Source organism: Hemiscyllium ocellatum, chromosome 2 (genome assembly GCF_020745735.1).
Source record: "Hemiscyllium ocellatum isolate sHemOce1 chromosome 2, sHemOce1.pat.X.cur, whole genome shotgun sequence".
In the NCBI taxonomy this organism is placed as follows: Eukaryota; Metazoa; Chordata; class Chondrichthyes; order Orectolobiformes; family Hemiscylliidae; genus Hemiscyllium; species Hemiscyllium ocellatum.
Window position 1 is genome coordinate 21153089 of NC_083402.1, and position 23324 is coordinate 21176412.

The 23324-nt window shown below is 41.7% G+C and overlaps 1 protein-coding gene across 2 annotated transcripts in view; it reads left to right on the top strand.

Annotated features, from left to right (window-relative positions):
* Positions 1-23324, top strand: part of wdr17 (WD repeat domain 17) — a 167552-nt gene that overhangs the window by 130621 nt on the left and 13607 nt on the right. For both annotated transcript variants that reach the window (XM_060843103.1, XM_060843110.1), the window contains exons 22-27: positions 2784-2883; positions 5109-5248; positions 12524-12635; positions 16371-16512; positions 18495-18597; positions 21627-21728. In XM_060843103.1, the coding sequence (XP_060699086.1) occupies positions 2784-2883; positions 5109-5248; positions 12524-12635; positions 16371-16512; positions 18495-18597; positions 21627-21728 (699 nt within the window). The remainder of the gene's footprint in view (positions 1-2783; positions 2884-5108; positions 5249-12523; positions 12636-16370; positions 16513-18494; positions 18598-21626; positions 21729-23324) is intronic.

The following is a 23324-nucleotide window of genomic DNA, read 5'->3' on the forward strand; positions in this document are numbered from 1 at the left end:
GACTGAATCTGTTTTCATCAGTCGATCCTTTTGAAGATCATTGTGTTTAAAAAGGCAATTCCTTATGCTACCCCTGTTTTTTGACACTATCCGCCATTACTGACCCAGGTTTTTGACACAGCATCCTTTGTTACTTACCCTGGTTTTTGACTCTGTATCCTCTGTTACTGACCCTTGTTTTTGACACTATCCTATGTTACTGACACTAGTTTTTGACACAGCATCCTTTGTTACTTACTCTGGTATTTAACACTGTATCCTCTGTTGCTGACCCTGGTGTTTGACTCTATCCTCTGTTACTGACCCTGGTTTTTAACATGGTGTGCTTTGTTACTGACCCTGGTTTTTGACACTATCCTATGTTACTGACCCTGGTTTTTGACACTATCCTATGTTACTGACCCTGGTTTTTGACTCTGTATCCTGTGTTACTGACCCTGGTTTTTGACACTGTATCCTCTGTTACTGACCCTAGTTTTTGACACTATCCTCTGTTACTAACCTTGATTTTTGACACTGTATCCTTTGTTACTGACCCTGGTTGTTGACACTATCCTCTATTAATGACCCTGGTTTCACTTAATGCTGTCTCCTGTTACTGACCCTGGTTTATGACACTGTATCCTCTGTTACTGACCCTGGTTTATGACAATGCATCCTCTGTTACTGGCCCCTGTTTTTGACACTATCCTATGTTACTGACCCTGGTTTTTGACTCTGTATCCTCTGTTACTGACCCCTGTTTTTGACACTATCCTATGTTACTGACCCTGGTTTTTTGACTCTGTATTCTGTTATTGACCCTGGTGTTTGACATGGTATGCTCTGTTACAGACTCTGGTTTTTGACACTGTATCCTCTGTTACTGACACTGGTTTTTCACACGGTGTGCTCTGTTACTGACTGTGGTTTTTAATACTATCCTCTGTTACTGACCCTGGTTTTTGACACTGTATCCTCTGTTAGTGAGTTGAAAAGTGTGATGCTGGAAAAGCGCAGTAGACCAGGTAGCATCCAAGGAGCAAGATCCTCCTGCTGCTCGGATGCTGCCTGGCCTGCTGCACTTTTCCAGCACCACACTTTTCAACTCTGGTCTCCAGCATCTGCAGTCCTCACTTTCTCCTCTGTTACTGACCCTGGTCTTTGACAGTATCCTTTGTTAATGACCCTGGTATTTGTTGCTGTGCCCTTTGTTACTGACCCTGGTTTTGATTCTGTACCCTCTGTTACTGACCCTGGTATTTAATGTCTTTTTTAGATTGGATTAGATTCCCTACAGTATGGAAACGGGTCCTTCGGCCCAACAACTCCACATCAATCCTCCAAAGAGTAACCCCTCCAAACCCATTCCCCTACCCTATATTTACCCCTGGCTAATGCAAGTAACATTGTGGGCAATTTTTTGCATGGTCAGTTCACCTGACCTGCACATCTTTGGATTGTGGAAGGAAACTGGAGCTCCCGGAAGAACCCATGGAGAGAATGTGCAAACTCCACACAGACATGTCAAAAGCCAGGTCATTAATAGAGGATACAACAGGCATCATGGTGGCTCAGTGGTTAGCACTGCTGCCTCACAGCACTAGGGCCCTAGGTTTGATTCCTGCCTTGGGTACTGTGAGGCAGCAGTGTTAACCACTGAGCCACCATGATGCCTGTTATGTCCTCTATTAATGACCCTGGTTTTCAATGCTGTCCCCTCTGTTACTGACCCTGGTTTTTGATGCTGTCTCCATGGTTACTGACCCTGGGTTTTGACACTATCCACGGTTACTGACCCTGGGTTTTGACTCTGTCACCCTTTTACTGACTCTGGTTTTTGATGCTGTCTCTTCTGATTACTGAGTTGACTTTGTGTCCTCCAAATACTGACCCTTCTGCTATTGATAAGACATTTCTTCCTATTTCTACCATCCAAACCATTCACCATTTTAAACACCTTGTTCAAACCCTGTCTAACTTAACCCGCTCTAATCGGAGAACAGCTCTATTCTGAAGACCCAACATCTTCTGATTGCTGAGACCTAACATGAGCACAAGATTAGAACTTATTTGGAAATAGGAAATGAAAGGAGCAAACGATTGACCTTACTGACTGGGCCTTCTGGGAGGGACTTTCTAACCCCGACCTGGCCTGGCCTGCTCTTGAACCCTCTCCTACCTTGTGTGGTTGACCTCAGGGCCTTCTCCACAGCCAAAGGCCAATATCACCAACATCAGGGAAGACATAAAACCAAACTCAGTAAGTTATTGTCCTGCAACCTATCTCTCGGTCAAATGACTGCAATTAAACGTCATGTCAATGAAAATAATACCCATTTCCTGGAATTCACATGACTCAAAATTTATTGTTTGTTTCATTCATTCATGGATTGTGGGCATTGCTGTCAAGATGAGCATCTCTGATTGCCTTTGAGCACCTCCTTGAACAGCTGCTAGGTACCTCCACTGTTTTGTTGAAGGGGAGTTCCTAGACTTTGTCCCAGAGCTGGATTTCTAGTAGTGGGTGGGTTAGATGGGAGCATGCAGTAATAATACTCCCAGACATCAGCTACCCTTGTCCTTCCAAAGCATAGAGGTTGGGGATTTGGAAGGTGCTGAGTAAGGAGCCTCGGTGCATCTTGTCGATGGTGCACACTGATGCCAGTGGAATGTGATGTGTTAAATCACATCACCTCCCTTACTGTTTAATTCTTTACTGTCGAGCAGTTCACTCTGAATTACTGATGGTGTGTTGTGCGGGGCTCAATAAAAGAGTACTAAGAGCTGTGTCTTGTCTGCAGTTTGTTGCACAGGGTGAGTAAGGAGCTGGCAGAATGGTACTTCCAAGACGGACGAGCAGTGTTGGCTGCGTGTTGCCACCTTGCGGTGAATGACATTGAGGTACTGCATCTCTGTTTAATCTCTGACTAGTCCCCACACCCCCAAATGGATCCAGCCTTGTGCTTGTTATTTCCTTAGCCTTTAGGCTGAAAAACATTTACGGCTAAAATTGTATTCAAAGAGATTGGAGAGAAAAGTACGCTACATCTCAGCATCTGAATTGATTGGCAGTGTCCTTCTGGGTGTGTAGCCAAATGACCACTCATTCAATTGTCTTCCCTATTCACTGATCAAGCAGTTGCTAAGTCCTCCAGACACTTTAGTGAGGCTTGATGCATCAGCTTTTGTTTTAGTGTGTGAATGAATGTTGAGGAACCGAGAGTGCACAATTCAATGGTTTTACAAGCAAAAGGCTGGCAAGGTTAACTCATCCATCACAAGCAGGTAGGTTGCTGTATACAAATGGAGCAGAATAGAATACAGTGCCAATGGGGGCTCATTGGCACATCATGTTCCTGCCAGATAACTGCAGAAGTAATCTGCTCTCATTCCCTTGTCATTTCTCCCTTGTCCTGGAATTTTAGATTTATCTTCAGATCTGTACTCAATTCCCAATTGAAAAGCCATTATTGAACCTGCCATCACCACGTTCTCAGGCTCTGCATTCCAAATCTTACCCACTCTCTGCTGAAAAAAAATGTAATTCCTCAACTTACCTCTGTTTCTTTTACCAGTCACCTTAAGTTGATGGCTGTTCATTCTTTATGCTTCAGGCAATATGGGCAGTTTCACGCTATCTACTGTGTCTCGACCTCTCCAGATTTGGAGTGCTTCACTCAACTCTAACCAACCTCAGGAAATACAAGGAGACACCAATGATGTTTCTGTGAAAACCAATGTGATGTACTTGAGGCTGATGCACATTCTGCAGCAAAAGCATTTGTTCCCGTTCCCGACAAATTTAAATAAATGTTAGGCAATCAGTTCCTGACCATTTTAAAAATTATTAGTTTCAATTGGTTATGCCTCTAGAGGATAATATTTTTATTTATTTAGCTATATATTGTTTTCATTTACTTTGTATTCAATGCTGTTAATGCATTTGTTTGATAGCTAACACAACAAAACAACTCTGAATTTATTTTCAAAAATGGGTCCAGATAATTTCATACATGCCTTTGTTGAGAAAGCAGTATTAGTTTAGCGGAAAAAAGGTGAAGATTTTAAAATGAAATGAATGAAATGTTTTATGTTAGTCGACAAAGATGATTTACTTTTTAACACTGTTTAACATGCTTGCATCAAGTTATATTGTGTACTAATGAAAACAGTACAACTCAAACAGGGTCATGTCTACGCTGCACAATGCCATACCTTGAATGTAATATTGAACACTAATGGTCAGGGGACATTCAAGTGCAGGAAGAGCTTAGTTTTCAAAGATAATGAAGAAAGACTGGAGGAGAATGAGCTTTTCATCCTGAATAAGGGCTATGCATCATTTATTTTATGAAGATAAAAATGTAGTCATAGGAACATGTGGACGATCAATTCAGAATTAAATTGATTTGTGAGGAAGCACAGATTCAAACCAATAAAGTATAATTGTAGGATTAAAGCGAGGAAATTTATCTCCACATAGAATGTGGAATAAAGGTTTAAATCATAGAATGGTTTAGGGATGAAGACATGTTGCAGAGAAATGTTTTATGAAGCCAGTATGAGCCACTGTTATTACTTAAGGAGAAATCTGAACATCCAGCTAGTAACATAAATTACTACTGCACAAAGTTTCATGTGTTTGAATCAAAGATGTTTCATCTCATATAAACAGTTAAACAAAGTAAATATTACTAACAACACTATAGCTTATAACTCAATATAACTCATTTATCTTTTGAAACATTGAAGCTGCCTCTACTTTTTTGGTGACCAATCCAAAGGTCTGCCAAAGTCCTGCAGAGTTCACTTTGATTTCTCTTCAGGTTCCCAGTCTGGCAGTTAGACTATTTACCTCTGTGAAGTTTCCACTGTTTCCTTCAATGGTCTTCTTCCCAGTCTGCTCCTTCAGACTTTTTTTGAAGTCAATGATTCAAACTGACTGGGTTTGACCACAAGGCTTGCTGCATTTCACTGGAGATTTCTCCCTGCAACTACAAGCTAGTCAATTTTTTTCATGGTTCTTTTCCTTTCGTGAATTTCAAGTGGTCTGACCCTTGACCTGAAGGTAATATGAAGGACCGAGGACGTATTGATAACATTGGTGGCTTTCAATTTGAACGCAGCTTGCAATGTCGAACTTGGTCCGTGGCAATGAGTTGGAGCTGGCAGTTTGCGTGGGAACAGTGCTGGGGGATAGTGCCATGCCTGTGACAAACTATGTCCTGGAATTATTGGCCCGGAGGTGCATGTCAACAACAACTTGGTGAGTGAAGAGAGATGCTTTAAAATGATGACTCGGGTAAAATTGTATCCCAAGGATCAATGAATCCCAGTGACATTAATTTATTGCCTACTATTGCGTTGCGCAAGATCATTTAACTTATCTTCCTTATTCAATTAGACCCCTCTCCTTCACAGTCCTGTAAATGTCTTCAATTCAAGTTTATATCAAATGTCTTTCTGAAAGTTAGGAACGAGGTTGCTTCTGTCTTTCGGGGAGAGCATTCCAAGTTGTAATTAATCACTGTGTAATAAATGCTTCTTATCTCCCTGTTTAGTTTGGTTAAGGTACATTCAATGGCCGAAGAATTCACTGGTTATCGAGATGCCCAGAATGTCTGAATACATCTGCAGGAACACTGACAGTGTTCTAAATGAAGTATTTGCATTTAATTAGCGACAGCATTGCTGTCTGCTTATTCCCTCCATTATCATTTCATGGACTTCCTTTGGACCAACTCACATTTGATTTAACTTCTGAGGCATGAAGCAGGTCTATAATAGTTTGACCTCAATGGGAATTTGAGCAAAGTGAAGCATATTTCTTTGTAAGTCCATGTGCACTGCTGCATGGATCATTTTCTCCCCCTCCGACATAAAATGGTCAGCAGTTCGAACAGTGCGCAGCCTCTCTGTAATGGAGTGTCAATCTGTGTAACGAGCCTGGTGTGAAACTAAAATTAAACTGTTTCAAATTGATTCTGTAATTAAGAGGGTTGGCTTATAAGGGACATTGAGTAGACTGGGTCTATACTCATTGAAATGTAGAAGAGTGAGGAGGGATCTTATAGAAACATATCAAATTATGAAGGGAATAGATAAGATAGAATCAGGGAGATTATTTCCACTGGTGGGTGAAATTAAACTCAGGAGCATATCCTCAAAGAAGGGGGAGCAGATTTAGGATTGAATTTAGGAGGAACTTATTCACCTTGTGAATCTGTGGAATTCCCTGCCCTTTGAAGCAATTGAGGCTACTTCATTAAATATTTTTAAGGTGAAGATAGATAAATTTTTGAACAGTAAAGGGTTATGGTGAGCAGATGGGTAAGTGGAGCTAAGGGCATGAAAAGGTCAACCATGATTTTATTCAATGGCGGAGCAGGCTCGAGGGGCCAGATGGCCTCCTCTTGCTCCTAGTTCTTCTGTTAAACACGAGTCTTGAGTCTCAGGATGCACAAATACCACCCACTATGTGCAGCTGAAATTTTGATTCCTGTCATTAACTGTCCAGCTTTTGCTATATTCCCAAGCTATAAGTCCATCTGAACTGTTTGGCTGGATCATCCTTCTGTAATCACTGTCGGCATCTTACCATCCTTCAGAATCACAATGATTTTTCACTGCCTTCTGGGATGGGCAATAAGTGATCCCTTAGCCAGCGACACCCATATCTTTGAGGTTTTTGTTCAGAATTCTCAAAGATTCCAGAGAAAACTTTAGCAATTTTCTATCATATTCATGTAGTTGCTCTTCCAGCTACAGGTAACAGGAGTAGGAATTATAGATGACATGCCACATGATTGCCCAGCTCAGCAGGCACTGCCTTAGCTCCAAGCTGGAAGGTTGTAGATTCAAACCCTACTGTAGATAATTGTATACATGCTGACACTTCAGTGCATCCTTGAGGAAGTGCTGTATTGTCAGAGTTACTGTCCTTCGGATGGGATGTTGAAACCTGAGTTCTTCTAGAGAAAGATTATCATGGTATAATTTTGAGAGCAGGGGCATCTTACTGCTATGCTCTCATAACTCATTCTCTTTATTCAATCACTCATGGTATGTGAGTCTTGCCAGCTGGGATAGCATTTATTATTCATTTCAAAACTCAGTTCAAAGTTAACCATACTGCCGCGAGGCTGAACAAACCAGGTAAGGGACAGAAGTTTCCTTCCTTAAAGGACGTTTGTAAAGCAGATGGATTTTACGACAATGGTCATCATTAAACCTTTTAATTCCAGATTATTATTGAACTCAAATTTCACCATTTGCCATTTGAGCCCAAGTCTCCAGAATATTACCTGGATTTCTAGAATAATAGTTGACTGACAATTACTACAAGGCCATCGCCTCCCTACATCTGTTAAAAAGCTGAGGTTTTCATCCTACTGTTGTTCTGGGGACTTTACTGTACACAAACTGGCTATTATGTTTGCTTACATTACAACACTGACTGCGTTTCAAAAAGATTTCATGGTGAGTAAAGTGTCCTTGAAGATTCAGGGGATGTGAGAAGCACAATATAAATTATTTCTTTTGATGAGGGAGTGACTTCTCCCCTGATGGTGCCATCTTCCCTGCCCCAGTGGTGTCATCCCAATTGCACAGCCAAGGCCAGGAGCTCAAATATAACCAAGAACTCAATGTTAGTGTAGTGCTTTTCATTTAATGTCAACTGTTCACAGCCAGTGCGAGATATTTTTGAAATAGAGTCACTCTGTTGACATGGCAGGACTGAGTAACCAACATTTGAACAGCAACGTCCCAGAGTACATCAACAACAATGAAACAAACAACCAGATCATGTGTTAGATTATCCTTGAAGATGCTGTCCGAAGGAACTACACATTATGTATTACCTTTTGAAGTATGGTTTCTGTTGTTATGTAGAGCAAAACATAGGAGGAATTACCGCCACATGCTTTCACCCTGCATCAATGCTTTCACCATCATTAGGCCAAAGATTATTCAATTCTACGCGTATGCTTTAGTATAATTTGTTTTTCTCTTCTAGGCTTCATTTGTGGACATTTTGGAAAGAGTGATTATTTTTATTTCTTTTTGTTTTTAACCTTCTGCTTTTAGCTTTCCATGTACTGGATACAGGTATTCCCAGTGTTGGCAAAAGCATAAATATTGACTGCTGTGCTTAGATCTGCATGTGGACTCTTGGTTCTCCTGTTGCTATAAAGATTGCTGCTTTTGTTTGGTGCTGTTTTGGGTTTGCAGTGATTTTATATGTTTCACATGTCGTACAAGTTTCTGCTCCAATGCAAAGTTCCACATGATTAGAAGAAATATTGGGAACTACATTAAGCAATAGCTGCTGGCTGATTTTCTATTCGTTGACCCTTAATCATCTAGAAGTAATGGAGTGCACTTGCTAATTTGTCGAGTCTTCCCCATATAGTAACAGTGCATGATCATACATCTAAATGTGCTGTTAACTAATGCTGATATAAATTTTTGAAAGGATTGGATCCTTATTAATGGAATGAAGCAAATGCCAGTGACGTTCATGTCCATTGCTGCAACTGTACAGAATTCCTTGGTGCAGAACTTCTAACACATTTGTTGCACTTGTTAAAAAAAGTAGAAGAATTTTAAATGAATAAAAAAGCACATTATTTGCAAGTAGCATTGAACCTAATAGCATCTGCATTGATACCGTGGAATTGGTTTTGAAATGTGACAGAAGGCAGTGAAGAAATGGCTGTGTTGATAGTATTTGTAATCAGGATAGCGTTGGTGCACATAAACCAAGAATATATCATGTGACTTTGATTTGCATTTCTGCAAAACTGCTTGGTTTATATCTTAAAAGCAAAATCATTTATCCGCATTGCTTGACAGCATTGAAAATAAATTGGTAGTATGAACACAGTTAAATGATTATTTTGTGTCTTTTTTTTATCTTCATAATTTTCATCCACATTAAGAATGAGAGGACCTGTGTGAAAATTGAACTGGTTCAAACTTCAATTTATTTTTCAAGCTGATCGCATCACCTTTTACTCATTCAATGAAGCATAATGCTTGCCTGTTCCTGTATCGATTAGGAATAACCATTAACATGATCCAATTCCAAAGTAATCACCAACTATATTCAAAAAATGCACTTTAATTTCCCCAAATATTTCAGAAATACAGTAATTCCTCAAGATAGGGAATTAGACCAATGTAAAGATTGTGACAATCTTGCCTAGTGATGGGCTCAATTGCTAAATCGTGATTTTGTCTATCGATACTTAAAAGTTGACAAAGGATCTGGATCCAATCAGGTGCATTCAAAGATATCGAAGAAAGTGAGACTGGAAGTTGCAAGGAAACTGGCAATAATCTTTAAGTCTTCCCTCGCCTCAGGGGAGGTGCCTCGAGACTGGCGAATTATGGTTGAGTTCCAACCTCTCCAATCATCCTCATAACTGAAGCTTCTTATTCCTGTAACCATTCTTGTAAATCTGTTCTGCAGTTTCTCTAATGTATTCACATCCTTCCTCCAGTGTGGCATCTAGAACTGTACACAGTATGTCAGCTTGGGTCTAAATGCCTTGTATACAGTTGGGAACACCTCCTGGCTTTTCTACTCAATGCTTCCATTTATAAAGCCCAGGATACAGTAAGCTTTAGGAGTTACTCTGTCCCTCTGTTCTGCCACCATCAGTAACCTATGCTAATATACACTGAGGTTGCCCTGTTCCTACATCTCTTAAGTATTGTATACTCTTATTTTGTAATGTCTGTCCATGTTCTTCCTATCAAATGCAGCATCTCATTTTTCCACCATCTGTCCACTCGACCAACTTATCAATGACCATTTGGTGGTCTACACTGTCCTATTCACAGTTCACACATTTTATATCATGGCAAATTTTGAAACGGTCCCCTGCACACCATGATCTAGTTTATTAATGTACCTCAGGAAAAGCAAGAGTTTCAATCCTGACCCTTGAGGAACTCCTCTGCAAACCTTCCTTTCACATGAAAATTGTCCATTGACAATCGTTCTCTAGTTCTTATTAGTCCTCTTCCTTCCATGGGCTGTCATTTTTCTCATAAATCTATTGTATGACACTCTTCTGGCCTAGAGCGATGTTGTGACTGGAGTCAGTAGACATTGACAGAGATGTGAGGATTGATGAATATCCCTGAGGTTTACTTGCTTGCCCTTGGGTAGTCAGATAGAATTTTACTCCAATATCTTAAATGGGAACAGTGAAGCCTATCACAGAGCCAGTGGCTTATGGTCTGACTTCATGTGGTTTCCCCAAGGCATGTTTTGCTCTAGACCATGTGAAGGGTCATTGTTCTTTGATAAAACAAACCCAGGGAATGCTGGAGAAACTCAGCAGGTCTGGCACTATCTGTGGGGAGAGAAACAGAGATAATGTTTTGAGTCCAGTCTGACTTTTCTTCAGAACGCAGGGTTTCTGAACCCAAAGGCCCCATCCTCAAACGCGACCCATTGAATTCAGCACCGAATATGAACCTCTTGCATACCTTACCACTTAACTTTCCTCAGTAGTGTTAAAGTGTCTTCAAAGAAGACCCTTAAACAATTTAGCTCCTGAATTATGGCACAACACTGTTGAAAGGCTTCACGTCTTGATCTGTTGTACCACTCTTGTTCAAAGTGGATTACTCCTTAGTTTTCTCTGTTCGACACATTTGAAGCAGACCAGACTTGGAAATAGAATCATCATAGAATCCCAGCAGTTTTGAAAGCAGGGCATTCGGCACATCGGTCAACAGTAACCCTCTGAAGAGCAGCCCGCCCAGACCCAACCCTTACTCAAGCCCTGTAACCCCTCTCCTCCCCCCCAATTCCCACAGCTGATCCACCCAGCGTGCACATCCCTAGACACTACGGGCAATGTAGCATGGTCAGTGCATCTTAGCCTGCACATTTTTGGCTTGTGGAAGGAATTCAGAGCACCTGCAATAAGCCCACACAGTCACATAGAGAATGTGCACACTTCACACAGACAGTCGCTTGAGGGTGGAATCGTACCCAAACCCTTGATGCTGTGAGGCAGCAGTGCCACCGTGCCACCCTAAATCTAGCCAAATAAATCACCAGCAGTTAAGGGGGTAGTCTTTAACAAGGATTACCTGTTAGTCAAATCTGTTCCAATGGTAAGTTGAAAATCTGAGCCACTTTTCATGTTTAGCCTGCAGCTATACTTCCCTTCAATTAATATATGGCTAACTGGAGCCCTGAGCGAAGTAGCTTCCCTGGCCCAAACCCTAGCTAGTGCTGGCTGGGGACCCCTATTTGATTCCCAATTCACTATCCCAAGACCTGTCCAAAGCATCTGATCAAAATTCTCTCTCCGCATTTATTGCCTGACCATCTGATTATTTCCAGCTTTCATGCTTTTTTAAAAAAATAAATTTCAGATTGTCAGCATGTGCTGTACTTTATTCTTGCTTAGATCCTGATGTGCTACTAGGAGAGGGGACTGGTTAGCTCAGTTGGCTGGATGCCTGTTCCACAACATGGCATGCACTGGCTGAGCTGACTATGAAGGAGTCTCCTTTGCACCCTCTCTCCGAGCCTGAGGTGTGATGACCCTCGGATTAAGCCACCACTAGTTGTCTGTCTAATGATGACCTATGACTTTGCCTTTACTCTCTGGTTACACTGAGCTAATGACTTCTGGGAAGGTGATGGTATTATTGCGAGACTATTAAGGTAAAGTTCTGAAGACCTGGGGTTTGAATCCCATCATGGCAGGTGGCTGAATTTGAACTCAGAAAATCTGGAACTGAGAATCTAGTGGTGACCATTGTCAAGTGTTGGAAAACCCATCTGATTCACTAATGTGCTTCAGGGAAGGAAATTGCCGTCCTTATCTTGTCTGGCATGCACGTGACTCCAGATCCTCAGCAACATGGTTGACATTGAACTGCCCCCAGGGCAATTAGGGATGAGCAATAAATGCTGGCTTAGCCAACGATGCCTATGACCCATGAATGATTAAAAACAGAAACATCCTGGGGAAATAAACACAGAGAATGCTGGAGAAACTCACTGGCGGCATCATCCCAGCCCTCCTTTCCCAGTTATACGTTCTTGCAACCTCTTCTGTTGGGTAGAAGATACAAAAGCTTAAACACACGTACCACCAGATTCAAGAGCAGCTTCTTCCCAGCTGTTATCAGACTTCTGAATAGACCTCTTAAATTTTGAATCTAATGTTGATATTGCTTTTTGTGCATTTTCCCTGCAGCTGCAACTTTGTATTCCTCGCTTGCCCTGTGATCTTTGTATGGCATGATCTACACTTTTCACTGTACCTAGGTATATGTGACAATAAGAATCAAATCAGATCATCTGTGGAGGCACAGGAAACAGAGTTGACATGTCAAGTCTAGCATAACTCCAAATTGGTTCAAATCCCACCAAATTCTTGAGTTGAAAGTTAGTCGAAATACTGGTGACCATCCGCAATCATAGAAATCCAACTGGCTCACTAATCTTCTTGCTAATTCTCGGATTAAGCTGTGTTTATTTATTGTGATTTTTTTTCCACAGGGATCTAGCGGCTGACTTGTTGACCATGATACCTGACAGTGAGCTGTTGTTGGTCAAACTGTGCGCCTTCTACCCAGGAAGCACTGCAGAGGTTGATGATCTTCATGAGAAGGTAAAGCTTGGGAGCTGCAGAGACCATCTTACGATTTTCCAGAAGGGTTTGTGCAAAAGGTGCACAGGGAAAAGCATTGGATTTGTTACTGTTGCCACCCCAAAACTCTTTGAAAAACATTTTTTGTGACTGGATGCCTGTGTCCAATTGTGTAACACAGGGTTTGCTGCTGGCTCCTTTGCTGTTTGCTGTGTATGTTAATGATCTGCATGGTGGTTCAGTGGTTAGCACTGCTGCCTCACATTGCTGAGTTTGATTCCTGCCTCGGGCGACTCTCTGTGTGGAGTTTGCACATTCTCCCCGTGTCTGCGTGGGTTTCCTACAGGTACTCCGGTTTCCTCCCAAAATCCAAAGATATGCAGGTCAGGTGAATTGGCCATGCTAAATTTCCCATAGTGTTAGGTGCATTAGTCAGGGGTAAATATGGGTGGGGGGTCTGGGTCTATCTGGGTTCCTCTTCAGAGGCTTGGTGTGGACTTGTTGGGCCAAAGGGCCTGTTTCCATACTGTAGGGAATCTATTCTAATCTAGGCAGCAATATTGGAGGTCTGATCAGCAAGTTCACAGATTAACAAAAACTGGTGGTGTGGTCAATAGCAAATAGGAATGCCTTAGTGTACAGGATGATATAAATGGGCTGGTCAAATGGGCTGAACAGTGGCAAATTGAATTTCATCCTGAAAAGGATAAGGTGATGGGAGAACTATCCATAGATCCTTGAAGTCAGCAGGAAAGGTAGAAAGAAGGCACATGGGATACTTCCTTTTCTTACTCAAGGCATTGAATACAAGAAAGAGCAAGAGGTTTTCATGGAGCTGTATATAATGTTAGCTGGACCACAGCTGGAGTACTGTACGTTTGTAGTTGTCATACGACAGGAGGTTGTGATTGGACAAGAGTGAGTGCAGAGGAGATTCACCAGGATGATGCTCGGATGGAGCTGTTCAGCTCTAAAGGGAGACGAGATAGGCTAGGAGTGTTTTCTTCAGAGCAGAGAAAGCTGGAGGGCATCTGATTGAGGTGCACCTTGTTTTGAGAGGCATAGAGAAAAACTCTTCCCACAGTGGAAAGGTCAGTACCGGGGCGGGGAAGACACAGTTTTAAGATAAAGAGCAGGATGTTTAGAGGCAATCTGAGGAAAGAACATTTTCACTCAGAGGTGTGTGAGTATCTGGAACTTGCTGCATAGAAGAGGTAGTAGAGACATGAACCTTCTCTGCATTAAAAAATATTTAGACAAGCAACCACAGCACGTGGACCAAGTGCTGGAAAAGGGGATTACAATAGATAGATGGCTGATGACTGGTGCAGATATGATGGGCTGAAAGGCCTTTTTTTGTGCTTTAAGAATTCTAGGACCCATTGGTGACACCAATAGTGTGGTTCACAGTAATGTGGCAGAAACACACACAAGGAATGCAATCACCCATTCCTTTGCAGAACACGCTAAGGTGTCCTGTAAGCCTTAAATGGAGAATCTTCCATTCTGTTCCTTTCTGACTCTTTTCAGCAGTTTTCCAGCACATAAATAAATGGCAGTTTTGAATAGCCACAGTTCTAATGTAGGGCATTGCCGTGGCTCTAAAATGGGATGATGAAGGTTGGCAAATTGCTGCCCTCTGGCTTCAGGAGAATTTAATTCTTTCGATTTTTAAATTATTTTCCAGGCAGAATCAGATAAACAGCTCTGACATCACACCATCCTGTGTCTTTGGGAGTGTGGGAGTGTCAGATATTGCACACGCTATTCTCCACACTCTGGGCTGTTAACCTCAGTGGGTGGGAGCTTCATGAGGCCACCCATGAAGGGGCAAAGCAGAAAGAGGCATAGTCATCATGGCAACCAGCTTCTGGATGGGTGTAAGGGGGAGCTGTGTGCTCCCTCAATAATCCACTGGTTGTATAAACAAGGGAACCCAAGGGAAGACATGATTGAAAAAGGATGGGATTTCCCCATTCAGTAGGATAGAGATTAGTGTCAGTCTAGGAGTAGCAGTGGTTAGCACAGATACCTCATGGTGCCAGGGACTCGGGTTCGATTCCAGCCTCGGGTGACTGTGTGGAGTTTGCACATTCTCCCCATGTCTGTGTGGATTTCCTCAAAGTGCTTCAGTTTCCTCCCACAGTCCAAGGATCTGCAAGTTAGGTGGATTGGTCATGCTAAATTGCCAGTAGTGTCCATGGATGGTCAGGTTATGTGGACTAGCCATGGGAAATTCAGGGGTACAGGAATAGGATAAGATGGTGGGTCTTGGTGATATGCTCTTTGGAGAATCAGTGTGTACTGAATGAGCTGAATGGCCTACTCCCACATTATAGGGAATCTATGATTCAATGATCAATCATCCCACAATATTCACTTCAGACCTTGATCTCATCCTCCACTGTCGGACAGGTTCTGGGTGAGGGTGGCGTGGGGGTCACAGGTCCGATTCAATGAAGCACTTTTGCTCCATCTTGAATTAACAGCCTATTATCTGCAGCACCCTGAGGGTATTGGGGTGGAGGTGGGCAAGGTAGGGGTAGCAAGGTGGCAGTGTAGACTGCTGAATAACCTTGAACTTTTTAAAATGATGGGGGAGAGTAAAGATGTTAAAGTTAATTGATCAGTGTCTAAAATCAGTGAGAATCTTATTTTATTCCAGGAGCTAGGTAAAAAAGGCAAAGCAACAAGCAGAGGATAAAAACACTGACTATAATGTGGGCATGTTTGCTGAGAATATAGAACTAGGGTAGGACAGTAAACTGTGAGGACGGTGTATAATGTCTGCCAAGGGATACAGGCAGTTTACCTGAGTGGGCTCAGGAGGGGGAAAACTCCTGAGAAACAGAAAAGCAGGAAGTATTGAAGATGAGAATCTAGTCATAATTAGTTTTCAGAGACATTTGGGTGTGCTTATACGTAAGAGTTGCAAAATATTAATGTGCAGATATAGCAAACAATTGGATGGCAAATTGTATTTCAGCTTTGATTGATAGAGAGAAATGTAGTGATTGTAATGAGGCCAGCCAGATGGACAACATAGAATATGAGTTCCCTGATTGTTAATCTGGTCCAGTCAGGGAGCCCTGGCTGACAGATACAAACAGGAGTGTCCGAGATTCTGCTCACTCTGAGCTGGCTCTGAGGAAGCTGGATCAGTGTCAAGTACCATGCACGTATAAATAAAGGGTGACTGGATCCTGTCAGGATACACTTCCTGCAATTCAATAGACTTTGGTGAAATCAAAAGCTCAGATTAATGTTAAATGATTTTATCCACCTTTGATAATGAAGGAGGAGGTGAACAAAATCTTCACTAGCTTGAATCCTGGGAGGAGAGATAGAATAGGAGTGATGTCTACTCTCTGGAGTTTAGAGTGAGAGGTAATTTCATTCTTTTGGCTGGGGCGTTTGGAACTAAAAGTCATAATTTTTGATCAGGGATCAGACATTTAGGATCATGATGAGGGGATTCTTCGCTTCAGGATTGTGAAACTTTGGAATTTGGATACTGAGGTGCTAATTGTATTCAAAACTGAAATCATTAATTTTTGGGTACTAAGTATCCCAAAAGATATTGGAAAGCCTAAGAGTAGAGGTCAGGTGATATTCTTATTGATCAATAGGATCAATAGAGCAGAATTAAGGTTCTGTGTAGATCACTGCAAATCCCATTTCTAATATCCTTTGCAATGCATCTTTATTTTATACTAGTAGTTTGATTGATATGTTATAAAATAAATCTCTTCACAGTGTCATTTACCAACCTGTGAAGAATGTTTGCAAATCGCGGAAACATTTCAAAGTGAAGGGGAAATGTTCCAAGCAGTAAAATATTATTTATTGAGTCCGGTGCCAGAAAAAGCACTTCCAATTGGCCTTCTTTATGTTAAAGGTAATCTTCCTGCTTCCAGTTATCTTATTGATTGTTCTTTAATTAACTTGTATAATAAAATGTATGGAAATATAGCATTTTCCTGATTTCTCCTAAGCAATTTGTTCATTCATTTAGTTCATTCGTGGGCACTGCTCATGTTGACAAGCCCGTGGTCATGTTCAAACATTCTATGTTTGATTGTGTGAGTCTGTTTACTGTCAATGTCTGATTGGTTAACTTTGGGCATAGACCGAGAGCAAAGTAAACAAAGTTATCGTAGAGCTTTAAGCCAGAGCTGAAATGTAGAGTAGACACTTTAAAGCACCAGCGAGTTTTGAAAAGATTTGTAGCTCAGGTTGAGGTTCTGGATGTAGGTTTGCACGCTGAATTGAAAAGTTAATTTCAGACATTTCATCATCATACTAGATAACATCATCAATGAGCCTCTGGATGAAGCACTGGTGGTGTAGCCCACTTTCTATTTATGTGTTTGGGTTTCCTTTGGTTGGTGATGTCATTTACTGTAGTGATGTCGTCTCCTATGGGTGATGTCATTTCCTGTTCTTTTTCTCAGGGGGTGGTAAATGGGATCCAAGTCAATGTGTTTGTGAATAGAGTTCCGGTTGGAATACCATACTTCTTGGAATTCTCATGCATGTCACTGTTTGGCTTGTCCTAGGATGGATGAGTTGTCCCAGTCGAAGTAGTGAGCTTAGTTCAGAATTCAGAACTATCCAGAAAGCCATTGGAAATAAAAAATGTGCACAAATGTTAAGCAGGAGCAGCATAGGTTTAGGGTGAGAGGGGAAAGATATAAAAGGGACCTAAGGGGCAACCTTTTCACACAGAGGGTGGTACGTGTATGGAATGAGCTGCCAGAGGAAGTGATGGAGAGTAGAATGCAACATTTAAGAAGCATTTGGATGGGTATATGAAGAGGAAAGGTTTGGAGGGATATGGGCCGGGTGCTGGCAGGTGGGTCTAGATTGGGTTGGGATATCTGGTCGGCATGGACGGGTTGGACCGAAGGGTCTGTTTTTGTGTTGTACATCTCTATGATTCTATGAGGTGCATACTGTTGCAAAAGGTAAATCCTCTTGAATCCAATAACTCATTCACTTATTTTCAGTTTCAGACATAACTGAGGATAGCTAAATTCCAACTGGCCCAGTAAGGCTGCTGCACAACTGGGCTTGGCCATCACGGCTAAAATGTGCTTTGCTCAACCTGAACTTACCCTGACAGCAATGTGATCAAAGTAATCCGATGCTAACAAGGGAAAAACAAAACTTCATAAAGTTCCTCTCTAAAACCCAAGGCAAACAAACCCAGTCTTTGAGATTACTTGCACCAATTAATCTTTGTAAATGCATTTATCTTCCATATAACGTAGTCTCAATTATAGTCAGGAGCCTGTCCAGCTTACCTTTTATGAAAATAAAGTACTGCAGATGCTGGAGATTTGAAGTTAAAACAGAAAATGCTGAAAAAACTCAGCAGAAATGGCTCGATCAGTGCAGAGAGGGACAGAATTAAGGTTTCAATTCCAGAATGAGTCTTCTTCAGAACTTACTTCTTCAGATCAGTTGAGTTTCTCCAGCACTTTCTACTTTATGGCTGTTTTTATTTCATTTCACTCCTGTCATTAGTATTTCTCTGCTGTTTAAATAATGCAATGCACCTGTTTATAAATCTGTTATTACCCCTAACACTCTAGAAAAGAATGTTTATTGGTTGGACTAATATGTAATATTTCCAAATACAGCTATATGTTGGTTGTTCTGGGGCAAATTTTTTTCCTTGCGAGCCGAACTCTGGCATTAACATTCATTCCTATGAGAAACCATGCTTCACTTAAAATTGCTTCATTTAAAGTTATTGCACTTAAAGTCGGCATTGTAATAAATGTTTGAAATTCATATCAATGTCTTATTTGCTGTTTGGAAAAATGGTCCAAACTCCAGCAACTCACTAACTATTTGCTTCTTCTAACCCGACAGAGCAGCTAAGTAGCCCTGATTGGACTTTGGACTCCATCCATGAGATCCTGGACTTGCTCAGCTACATCCGCACTGACCGGCTGATGCAACACAAGTGCAGCGAGTAAGTTAGATCACAAATTTAATGTTTTTAAAAAGTCTTGGCTTGAGGTCATTGGATTGAATGTACTTTGTTAAATGGTACTTGTTGGTCCTTCGTACTTGCTTGTAATGGATATAAATTGATGTCCTGCATCATACCTTTTGTACTTATACTTTTACCTACACAAGAACAATGCTCCATTTGTGCTTACTGATGCACTGTCCTACACAGCTGCAGGTAGGATGGGAGAGAGGCAGTGGGGACACAATTCTTATGCACCGACCTTGTGTATCACCATGTTCATTTAGGCCCCACCAACCCGGACAGCCATGGCTGTATGAGAGCAAGCTTTGTTATGGCACTATTCCATGTAAGCATTACCTCACAGTTAGCAGCTTTGTTATACCCAAGACCGAAGGTTCAGGGTTCAACACCAAGCCAGGAATTGGCCGCATAATCAAGGCTGACGTGTTGACAGCTTTCATTTGCATAGCACCTTCAATATAATTATTATGGACCAGACCAGACCCCCTCAAAGTATGTGAAGAAAGTAGCTTAGACCCTAACATGTCTTCTTTCAAAGACAGATGTGAAGTGGATATTCCAGGCGTGATGCAGCTGGTCAAAGCACTCAGCTTTAAGGAAAACAATTTATTTAAACACAAACAAAACAAAACGGAATTTAGAATGACTTAACTGTTGGAAAATTTAATCAACCCAGTATGGCAAGTTATCTCAGGAACTGGATTATCTAATCCAGTAACATCCCATAAACACACCTCTTGGCAAAAAGGTCAATTTAAACCCGGATTCTTGGAGGCAGTAAGGAACAACATCCAAAGAGATTTCAGAGAGAAAATCAGTCAGGAATCATTACTGAAGCTTGCAACCTTTCCTGGACTCTAGCGTCTTGTGACTGCCACAGCTCAACCAAACTAGAGACAACCTGAACTGGGAGATCTGACCACTCCCCTGCCATTGTTAAACTAGGCTCATTCTAGACAGCTCGCCACCTCTGCCATTACAACCTCTCTTTAAGTAGTTGTATAATTAAACATTCCAAAGTGCCTCATGGGTGCATTATCAAATGACATTTGACACACCAAGCCACATAAAGAGGCACCAGAGGAGACAACCAAAAGCTTGTTTAAAGAGATGGATTTTAAGGACAGTATTAAAGGAAGAAATACTTTCCAGTAGCTTTAAGGCCTGGTCAGGTAAAGGGGCAGTCATCCGTGATGTAATGATTAAAATTAGACATATTCAAAAATGGTAAAGGTAGAGAGGTATGGTTATCTCAGATAGCTCTGGGACATTAATTGGATCTGTTATTACAGTTAGGTGGTGGATACTTATTGGGGACTCACCTCTACTCACACATACACAGCACCAAGTTCACAGAGGGTTAAGAGGTGTGCTAACGTCTCTGACAAGAAAAATTATGTGTGGATGAGATCAGACATCAACTTTCTGCTCTTCACTAACTGTAAACTAGCTTCAGCCTCACCCAGTCATTTGATATGTACTTAGAGTCATAGAGATGTGCAGCATGGAAACAGACCCTTTGGCCCAACTCGTCCATGCTGAGCAGATATCCTAAATTAATCTAGTCTCATCGACCAGCATTTGGCCCATATTCTTCTGAACCCTTCCTATTCATTTACCCATCCAGATACCTTTTAAATGTTGTAATTATACCAGCCTCCATCACTTCCTCTGGCAGCTCATTCCATACACGCACCACCTTCTGCTCCTTAGGTCCTGTTTAATCTACCCCCCCCCCCCCCCCCCCCCCCCCCCCAACCTTGTACCTATGCCCTCTAGTTTTGGACCTTGACTGTTTGCCCTATGCATGCCTCTCATGATTTTATAAACTTTTATAAGGTCACCCCTCAGCCTCCAATGCTCCAGGGAAAACAGCCCCAGCATATTCAGTCTCTCCTTATAGCTCAAACCCTCCAACCCTGGCAACATCCTTGTATTTGGTGAGTGATTTTGAAAAAGCTGTATTTTATGCAGGTGGTGCTGAAGTTTTGTGACTCAGTGTCTGACAGATTGAGAAAAGCAGAAAATTTCAAAAGAAATTTGTGGGCGGCACGGTGGCACAGCGGTTAGCACTGCTGCCTCACAGCGCCAGAGACCCGGGTTTAATTCCCAACTCAGGCGACTGACTGTGTGGAGTTTGCACATTCTCCGCATGACTGCGTGGGTTTCCTCTGGGTGCTCCGATTTCCTCCTACAGTCCAAAGATGTGCAGGTCAGGTGAATTGGCCATGCTAAATTGCCCGTAGTGTTAGGTAAAGGGGTAAATGTAGGGGAATGGGTGGGTTGCGCTTCGGCGGGTTGGTGTGGACTTGTTGGGCTGAATGGCCTGTTTCCACACTGTAAGTAATCTAAAGTGTGTAAATATTCATTTGGAACAATTTTAAGCTATTTGTATCTGATCAGAATGCAAACCCAACAGCTGTGACCTGTCTCCATCAGATACAGATAAATAGGTAGATAGGTAGATAGTTTATTGACCAATCGTCATGGTTGCTGGATTATATGATGATACAAACAAATCAAGTAATTACTGGCAAACATTACGATGGAAATACAGTACAGCATAATGAAAGGATTGCACAAATATGAACATTTCAGTTTACTATTAATTACAAAACATTTGAAAAGGCTGGTCACTTTAATTCACTCGGTAAGAATAAAAGGTCCAGTGCAATCTGTATTTTGCAGTTAAACCCATGGATCATATCAGACCATGGTTATTAAATTCTCAATCATCTGTATATTCATTATGAAGTTTACAGTGTATGGAATTGGACTGCCTCATTGCCTTTTCAATCTGTATCTTCTCCCTAGAATGGGGTCTTTTCTCCTGAGTCCCATTTCACATTGACTTTCATGTACAAAGGATGGTGGTAACAGATTCCAAAGTTGTCCAGTGAAGGTCATCAAAGCCAAAACATAAATGACCTGTAAATTTTCCATATTTCCGATTTTCCCTAACGTAAAACTGGCCTGTGACACAATTGGGAACTCTTGTCTTTCAGATTTCGGAATGAACTACTTATATTCTGCGGGTACATTGCTACCTTACTGGCCATGAGAAGACATTACAACAGCATTGTGCCTGCACTTTATGAATACACCAGGTGAGGGCAGTATCTACCGACACATCTTTTGCTCAAAAATTAGGACAGTTTTGTAAATATTTCAACACAAACAGATTTTTGTGTAGTGCATTAACAAAATTCGCTTTTGATTCAGTTGGAGCAGATCCTGTGAGATGAAAGGATTAGATCATTGAAATGTCAATGAACTAACTCGCTTGCTCAAAATGCTTTGAAGGTCAAAATGTGTTCCAAAGTTAAAGATAAGGTTCTCAGAACAGGAGAGTTAATGGTCTGATCCACACAAAACAACTAAGTCCAAGCTGAGCTCCTACTATCGGCTTACTTAGTGTGACTGCAATGAAGCGGCCCAGTATTCTTATGTCTGAAAGGCCAATGGAGGCAAATACAGGGGAGTTTGAGAAACAATGGAAAAGGAATAGCTTTCAGCCTTGTGGGAGAAGAGACAGGACAGTGGAAATTATTTTTATTCATTCATGGAATGAGGGCATCACTGGATAGGCCAGCGTTATTGCCCATTCCTAATTACCCAGAGGATCATTTAAGAGTTAACCACATTGCTGCAATCTGGAGTCACGTGTCAGCCCAACCAAGTAAGGATGGCAGTTTCCTTCCCTCAAGGACATTAGTGAACTCAATGGATTTTTCCTCACTATCAAATTCATGGTTATTATTAGACTCTTAATTCCCAATATTCATTGAATTCGCAAGTTCCACCATCTGCCATGGCAGGATTTGAACTCAGGTCCCCAGAGTATTACGTGGATTGCTGAATTAACAATCCAGCTATAATGCCACTAGGCCATTGCCTCCCCAAGAAGTGCTAATCAGAAAACTCTTCTAAAGAGCCAGCGTAGAAAGGTTGATCCAAGTGACCCCCATCTTGTGGTGATACTGTAACAGTAGGCACTGTGTTCGAGCTAGTCAGCAGTGGTACAGAGCGGCCTGATCTGCTTTGGTTTTGTTTGGGGTGCTTATTTCTTGGGATGTTAGTGTCCAAAATTTCTATTCCTAATGACCACCTCATGAAATGAAGACTGTAAATGTAGGAAAGGCTCAGCATCATCATGGGAAGCATAGAAAAAAGCAGAAGTTCTGCTCAAAGATCATTCATCTTACTGCTCTCGTTTTCATGCTAATTGGAAATGACAGAGTTTTCAAGGCACCTTTGGACTGACTGAGAGCATCCTCCAGTCCAAGGTCACCTTAATTGCTCATGAACCAGGAGCACTCATGACCCAAGGAGCACTGGTCCAATCACAGCCCGGCAACCAGGGTTGAATGGTGGGGAGGGAGAGCAACATAGAGGCCTGAGAGACATGGGTCCAGCACCACACACTGTACTGTCATTGGGGTTGGGGGTGTCCATTCACCCAGGTCACACAGATTCATCGGGCAGCTGCCAAGACAGCTAAGGAGCCTTCAACTTACAAAACCAACCCAGACAATATTGGAGGAGTCATCAGGCAGCTGGTTTTATTTCAGTTACTCATGAGAGAACAGCTGGACTCTTAGTTGGTTATATTGCCCGACCTGGCACAGACCACAGAACCAAAGAAAGACGCATAGGTTTTTGAGCTTCCCTAAAGAAACTATTGAATCTTTCTAAGCACAACA